At 40.8% G+C, this 8,069-nt stretch overlaps 1 protein-coding gene across 3 annotated transcripts; it reads right to left on the reverse strand.

Moving 5' to 3' along the window:
- Window positions 1-2,235: 2,235 nt before the first annotated feature.
- LOC110502353 (zinc finger Y-chromosomal protein) lies at window positions 2,236-7,574 on the reverse strand. 3 transcript variants are annotated; one of them, XM_021580308.3, is made up of 2 exons: window positions 7,337-7,574; window positions 2,236-6,167 (listed from the first exon to the last, which is right to left on the reverse strand). In XM_021580308.3, exon 2 carries the CDS (start codon window positions 6,080-6,082, stop codon window positions 4,682-4,684), a length of 1,401 nt encoding a protein of 466 aa, XP_021435983.3. In that variant the 5' UTR covers window positions 6,083-6,167; window positions 7,337-7,574; the 3' UTR covers window positions 2,236-4,681. The 3 variants fall into 3 exon arrangements, with proteins under 3 accessions (XP_021435983.3, XP_036815936.2, XP_090072811.1); XM_036960041.2 differs by having other exon boundaries at window positions 6,289-7,509; XM_090216685.1 differs by lacking the exon at window positions 7,337-7,574 and adding an exon at window positions 6,295-7,330.
- Window positions 7,575-8,069: the final 495 nt, after the last annotated feature.

The raw sequence follows: 8,069 nt of genomic DNA on the forward strand, positions 1-8,069 counted from the left end.
TTTTGCTGTGTTGAGCTTGTCTGTTTAGCTACAGTGCCTTGCGAAAGTATTCGGCCCCCTTGAACTTTGCGACCTTTTACCACATTTCAGGCTTCAAACATAAAGATATAAAACTGTATTTTTTTGTGAAGAATCAACAACAAGTGGGACACAATCATGAAGTGGAACGACATTTATTGGATATTTCAATTTTTTTTAACAAATCAAAAACTGAAAAATTGGGCGTGCAAAATTATTCAGCCCCTTTACTTTCAGTGCAGCAAACTCTCTCCAGAAGTTCAGTGAGGATCTCTGAATGATCCAATGTTGACCTAAATGACTAATGATGATAAATACAATCCACCTGTGTGTAATCAAGTCTCTGTATAAATGCACCTGCACTGTGATAGTCTCAGAGGTCCGTTAAAAGCGCAGAGAGCATCATGAAGAACAAGGAACACACCAGGCAGGTCCGAGATACTGTTGTGAAGAAGTTTAAAGCCGGATTTGGATACAAAAATATTTCCCAAGCTTTAAACATCCCAAGGAGCACTGTGCAAGCGATAATATTGAAATGGAAGGAGTATCAGACCACTGCAAATCTACCAAGACCTGGCCGTCCCTCTAAACTTTCAGCTCATACAAGGAGAAGACTGATCAGAGATGCAGCCAAGAGGCCCATGATCACTCTGGATGAACTGCAGAGATCTACAGCTGAGGTGGGAGACTCTGTCCATAGTACAACAATCAGTCGTATATTGCACAAATCTGGCCTTTATGGAAGAGTGGCAAGAAGAAAGCCATTTCTTAAAGATATCCATAAAAAGTGTTGGTTAAAGTTTGCCACAAGCCACCTGGGAGACTCACCAAACATGTGGAAGAAGGTGCTCTGGTCAGATGAAACCAAAATTGAACTTTTTGGCAACAATGCAAAACGTTATGTTTGGCGTAAAAGCAACACAGCTGAACACACCATCCCCACTGTCAAACATGGTGGTGGCAGCATCATGGTTTGTGCCTGCTTTTCTTCAGCAGGGACAGGGAAGATGGTTAAAATTGATGGGAAGATGGATGGAGCCAAATACAGGACCATTCTGGAAGAAAACCTGATGGAGTCTGCAAAAGACCTGAGACTGGGACGGAGATTTGTCTTCAGACAAGACAATGATCCAAAACATAAAGCAAAATCTACAATGGAATGGTTCAAAAATAAACATATCCAGGTGTTAGAATGGCCAAGTCAAAGTACAGACCTGAATCCAATCGAGAATCTGTGGAAAGAACTGAAAACTGCTGTTCACAAATGCTCTCCATCCAACCTCACTGAGCTCGAGCTGTTTTGCAAGGAGGAATGGGAAAAAATGTCAGTCTCTCGATGTGCAAAACTGATAGAGACATACCCCAAGCCACTTACAACTGTAATTGCAGCAAAAGGTGGCACTACAAAGTATTAACTTAAGGGGGCTGAATAATTTTGCACGCCCAATTTTTCAGTTTTTGATTTGTTAAAAAAGTTTGAAATATCCAATAAATGTCGTTCCACTTCATGATTGTGTCCCACTTGTTGGTGATTCTTCACAAAAAAATACAGTTTTATATCTTTATGTTTGAAGCCTGAAATGTGGCAAAAGGTCGCAAAGTTCAAGGGGGCCGAATACTTTCGCAAGGCACTGTATCATTCCACTCCTTGCCATGCTGAACATGTTTGGTAATGACACAGAGTACAAGGAGTGGAATATACACAAAACAGGTTCTAGATTTCAGGCAGTGTGACATACCTTGCATGCATCTTTTTTTATGGCCCTGTGAGATATTCTGGGCAGCAGATAAAGAAAAGTGGAGTTAGGGCTTGATCCAATCTGTAAAGCTGAAGCGTTACAGATTCCAAGATAGAAATGTAAAGGGAATTCCCAATTGAGCCGACATATGCAGTGTTTGCCATGAATGCAGTCTCTCCTAAAGTGGAAACATTCCCTTTAAATTCCGCTGTAAAACTGAATTTACACAATGCGGATTGAATAGTGCTCTTAGTCAGTAGACCAATAACAATTTTTATGGATTGTCTTAAATGTGAATAGATGACCCGATAAATAAAATCTGTGCAAAAAACTATAACGATTGAATTAAATTTCTTAAAAAAAAGGAAAATAACTTCAAAACATTGACAAGTCTTCTGTTTCTGTAACAGGTCATGCTGTGAGTGGTGATTTGAAGTGTTTTGCTGCCATCTAGTGAGGGACTTTAAAACCACATGGTGAATTACCAACAGCAACTGGACAGTTGTACTTTATTAATAGTCTCGCTGAAGTCAAACTACAACTGAATAGTGGTAAAGCACAATTGAGTTGTGATCCCTTTACTGATTTAGCAGTTCCAATATTCTGAAATCCACCATAGGCCTACACGTTCTCAAACAGATCCAGGACATCACGTTCTCAAACAGATCCAGGACATCATGGACCATTTTTTTTCATGAAAGGTTTATTACCAAAACGCAAGACAAAACATGTCAACTGTATTCTAATGGCAAACACAATACAAAAAACATACACCTCTCTATAGGATGTAGGTCCGCTGCATCAAAAAATTAAATAATGACAGCGAAAAAGAAAACAATGAGTTTCAGAATTCAAAAAGCTGAGATTGCTGAAAAATAAGAGAGAAGAACGTTTGCCATTGGAGAAAAAGGCCAGAACCACAAACAAAAAAATGCAAAACTATATTTACCCGACTCAACTAAGGTTTAAGGGAAGCAGGGGAATCTAGCTCTTCAAAAAACAAACAAAAAAAAACATTTAGTAACATAAATACAGGGAAAGTACCAAGCCATAATTGTTCCATCTTCAATTATCATTGTGGGTGCAATAGACTGGGTCTGTGCTTGATACATGCCACTACACTTTCCCTAGGTGTCATTTTCAAACACTCAAAGAAATAGAGGTTAGAAGTCACAAATAAAATACCAATTCAAACAGTAAATGGTATTCACAAAGTCAAGTGTTGATCATTGTTCTGAGTACCCTGGTTGTGCTTAAAGCAAATACAAAACATTGAACAGGAGACTAGTTAAGCACTTTGAACAGATAAATGAACAGTTTAGCTGGAAAAGGAAATCCATCTGGCTATGCATGTATACAAGCATTATGGAGATACACAGTAAGTAGTTGACAGCACTTGATAATATTTCTGTGAATGGTAATAGATTTTGAAAGGTACACCTGAAAATGTGGAACGTTGGTGGCAAATGGGGAAGGTGTTGCCACCTAAAAAGGTGTTTTCAACAATGGCCATGGATGTGAATCACATTCACTACCATTTCAATTGCACCTTTGTTCCTAATTCATAAATAAGTTGTGCAGTTTCCCCTATAACCTCAATAAACAAATACTTGAACAAAATATTAAATCCCTAATCCCAGGAATATTTGAGTGTTTTTGTCAAAATGCACTGCACATATTATTAAATATCTCAATAATTCTCACTTTCACAAAAGCAATGCTTTACACACACAGGAACAGCAGATGTAAAAACGACATATATTGTAAACTATTCTCATGTTATATTCATCATGCATACATATATATGGAGTCACAGTTGTATACATTGTGGTAATTGCAGTATATGTTGACAAATATCAAATATAGCATATTCAAGTTCTAAGGATCTGACTGGACTTAATATTTGGACAAATCCTTTAAATCAACAATCTGAACATTCATCTGAACACTGTGTAGTAGAATAAAACTAATTGAGAACTTGGTTGATCACTCAACACTAGCAGTTTTCAAAAAAAGATACAAATCAATTATCCCAAACATGTAGAAATAAATATTGTCTTTTCATTTCACCACTGTGTGTCATTAAGATCATTAATCAAGTGATGTGGAGTAGGGGACAGGAAAAGAACGCAGTTTTCTGATTGAAGGATTAATAATTAGCACATTTACTGGCGATGCCTGGAATTCAATCAACCTCCCTTTGTTTTTTCCTCAAAGTTCTTCATTGCTTTGGATTGTTGTTTTTTCAGCATCAGAGATTACTTGCATGAACAGATACAAATCAGAGGCTAAACCATAGAAGCTTGATTGAACCAGAGACTGTATGTGGCGTAGTGCAGGCATCAGATTAATCCACTGAGGTCAAATCCGGATTTAGTTTGATGGCAAGGTTTTCATTTTGACCCTTTGTCACATCAGAGATAAAAAAAATAAAAAAAGGAAAAAAAGATTACATACAGAAAAGGGTGTATACTCGATATCAGAAGCATTTTATAGCAGTTTTCTGATGTGTGTGTGTGTGTGTGTGTGTGGTAAGGGTGATATCTTGACATGGCCGATATACTACACAGCTGGCGAGACTCTAGGAACACTTTTACCCTAAACCTGTAACGAAACATGGCCAAAAGGGAATTTCAACAAAATAAATCAAAATATGTTTTGCATGAGCAGCAGAGGACAACATTGTCAGTGCAATTTAGGTAAAATGTGTATGAGGGGGAAGGGGGTGGGGAACCCAAATTCCTAACCCCATCCCAAGATCCAATTTGCTGATACCATACAAACATAAGTCATTACACACTTTATATACTCAAGAGTAAAGCCAATTCCAGTCCCAAACAAAATCCCCCCCAAACCTCCCAACCCCTGAAACCCAGAGTTTTGACAGCTGAGTGTGGGCAGTCAAGAGCAGACCGCGACTGCGCTCACTCAGAGTCTGAATCAAGTGGCTCCATCTCATCTATGCCCTTCCGCTGGCGGGCCTCCTCCTCTGCGTGCTGCCGCTTGTGCCTGGAGTAGCTGGACGAGTGCACAAATGTCTTGTTGCAGGTTGTGCATTCATACTTCCCCCCTGTGGAGTGAGATCTCTCATGGTGGTGGAGGTTGGACAATCTGGTGAAGGTCTTTTTACAGTAAGAGCAGCTGAACTTGTTGTCTCCCTTGTGCATTTGCTGGTGCCTGGCGAGGCTCTGCACTTGGCTGAAGCGCTTGTCACACTGCTCGCATGCATATGGTCCTTCCTCTTCCTCAGAGACCGATGCTTGGCGCTGGCGCTTGGCAGCTCTTGATCGCTTGTTCTTCTTACAGAGGGTGTAGAAGTTGGGTTTGTCCCTCGAGCACAACTTGAGGCGTATTTTCAAGTCAGAGGACTTGGTAAGACCGTCTTTACCGTGGGCATAGTTATTAAGCAGGTCCTTGACATGAGAGACCTGGTGTTTTGAGAGGCCAATGGAGTTCTTGAAGGTCATATCACATTGTGTACACGCGTAGAATTTCTCTCCAGAGAGGTTCTTCCTGATAGGAAACTTTTTTTCGCCAGGGATCTTCTTCTCATCAGCCTGCTTCTTCTTTTTCCTGCTGCCAGGTGGGCGGCGGACATAACTGATTTCAGCAGGTATGACACCAGAGGGAATACCCTTCCCTTTTTTGTGGATGAGCCTATGACGCGACAAGCTGGAGCTGTGGTTAAAATCCTTCCCACAGATGTTGCATGGGTAAACTCTCATACCCCGGTGTGTTCTCAGGTGAGTTCCGAGAGCTCTTCTGCTTTTGAATCGCATTGCACACTGCGTGCATTTGTATTTGTTCCCCTCACCGGACCCTGTATCTGTTTGCTTGTTTGGGGGTGGGGGTGCCTTTCCTGTGTGCAATTGTTGGTGTCTTGATAGGCTTGAGGAATGACTGTAGCATTTCCCACAGTAGTTGCAGCTGTAGTATCCCCCTGGTGAAATATATTCCCATTTCTCTGAGCCCGAATCAGAGCCATCTCCAACAGGAACCAGCTGGCTACTCCCTGGCTCAGTGTGGTCATCCTCATCCGAGTCGTCCGTCTTTACTACAACACTCTGTTCTGCTATCTCACAGCCAGGGAACTCCTCTTCATACTGGGCAAAGAAGGGCTCGTCTGGCTCTGCCTTCACATGCTCCAGATTTAGGCCAGACCCCTCGTCCGCCTCCTTTTTCACACAGGATATTGTGAACTTGGACCCGACCTCTGCCCACTTGACAACATATTCTATGGGTTGGGTATCCAGTTCCACTGTGATGAAGTCTGCCCCAAGTGCATCCGGTTCAGACGAAGTCAAGTCAGTCTCAGAGTCCTCCATTAGAGCAAACCCCAAATGTCAAAGTGTGTAACTTTTGGTCTCCTTGGAATTACAGGGTCAATGGTACAATAAGACTCCAACACTCCTAAAAGAGAGAGAGAAAAAAAGTAAACTGTTTTTTTGACATAACAAATGAACACCACATCCAATAATATTACACATAAACAAAATACCTTTGAAAATCACAGATAAAAACATGGACATACTTGTACTTTCACTATCGAAACGTGGAGTTGAATTATGTGGAAATGAACCGAGGAAGTGCTTTGCATTACGTTGACTGGAGAAAACTAAACAAAAAACGACGTTTGCTTCAGTAGGAGTGGTGCTACGTTAAACGGTTGCACGAGCTTGAGCAAAACACCAGAAATGATTAGCAATTAGAAAATGTTAGTAAATATACTACATTTGAGGACGAAAGAAAATGACCAGACAAAGCAGCAACAATAAACAGGAAATACAGTAGGGACTGGGATGAGCACAATGCATCATGGGAGGGGATTAAATGGGCTGTAGCTATAAGGCCGCCTACAACAGACAGGAGACGGATGTATGTATGTATTATGTCGAAAACACTCACAAATCCCGAAATGACATCTCAAAACTACATCGACCAAAGATATTTACTAGTACAATGTATGTTTTATTCATTCTCTAGGATTATCTCAGAAGGCTCTCTGGCTAAAACGAATTCATTCTGCCCGCCATAAAAATAGCGCTGAGCATAAACCATGTTTTTTTTCTTCCGTAATCGTGCATTATTCAATAGATTTTCTCAGACAAATATTTCTCTATCGACCAAGCTGCATAGTACTGTTCATAGAAAGCATAATACATTAAACAATGTACATGTCTAGTCACTGATCATGTACATCTTGGCGGGTTGACAGGGTCAGATCGAGCATCGATGACACATGCAGCTTGAGGAGGGCATAAAACGAGAGCCAACGCTCCAGGGCTGGCTTCGTACCATTGTCCACAGCAAATTATTTTATCACAAGTCCCCTCGTTACGAGATGGACATTTTTTTTAACAGGAATTACCACCAAACGGTGGCTGAGCACATCACCCGGCATAATATGCTCAATAGATAATGGCAAGCTGGCTATATTTGGCATAAATAACCAAGACGTTATTGTATTGTCGTTGTTGTGATTATAAGGCAGGCTATGTAGCCAAATTTGACGTATGAACAATTAGCTATACCGAATTAAGCGATGGCGCAAGTTTAATGGTCTCGAGATTAGTATTTACCGGGCTTTTATCCTTTTAGATTCGTTGTCTTGACCCTCGACGAAATGAGTCGATTCTGCCGCACCTCTGTCAATTCACAACCATCGTCCTCATGAATGTCAAGCCTTGGCAATGGCTGCGTATCATCACTGATTTTAAATACTGTGGATTGTCTTAAAGCGTTTGAAGGACAGTGTGTGGCTAGCTAGCCACATGCATTTTAAAACCATGCGCTCTACCGCTCCTGCGCAGCATTCACATCTCAAATTTCATTGGGCAATGCACCAGAGAAGAACAATCATTGGACAGGACATAGCTACCAAGCACAGGGTGTCGTGAAAACTGTAGTGAACAGTTTATTTAAACTGTCGAATTATTCGTCTACTGTCCATTACGTGCAAAGATACAATTTTAAAGTTCGATTGTTAAATAAGAGTAATGGCCTTTAATCACCCTTTCCATTCTAACCATCTAATTTCAGATGTATTGTCGATCCAAACACAGGACGTCGTTCTTGTCTTTACGACTTTTTGAGTGATGATGTGTCATGTGGTTGTCAACAAGTACTACTAGCTAGCTGTCACTGTAACGACATGTAACTTATCTGACAGGGTCGGAGTTGAGAAACCAGTAGTACACCCAATAATGTCAAAGCAGCTAACTATTCAGTGCTACTCAGATAGAAGCTAGCTAACTAACGTTCCGATAGCCAGAAACAAGACGAGGTAGTGCTAGCTAGTCAATATAGCTAGTT

The sequence above is a fragment of the Oncorhynchus mykiss genome, chromosome 23 (assembly GCF_057628025.1).
Source record: "Oncorhynchus mykiss isolate SJ-2025 chromosome 23, ASM5762802v1, whole genome shotgun sequence".
Taxonomy (NCBI): Eukaryota; Metazoa; Chordata; class Actinopteri; order Salmoniformes; family Salmonidae; genus Oncorhynchus; species Oncorhynchus mykiss.

What these genes read in the sequence shown, in the direction of transcription:
- LOC110502353 (XM_021580308.3), bottom strand. Translation starts at nt 6,082, where the DNA reads ATGGAGGACTCTGAGACTGACTTGACTTCGTCTGAACCGGATGCACTT.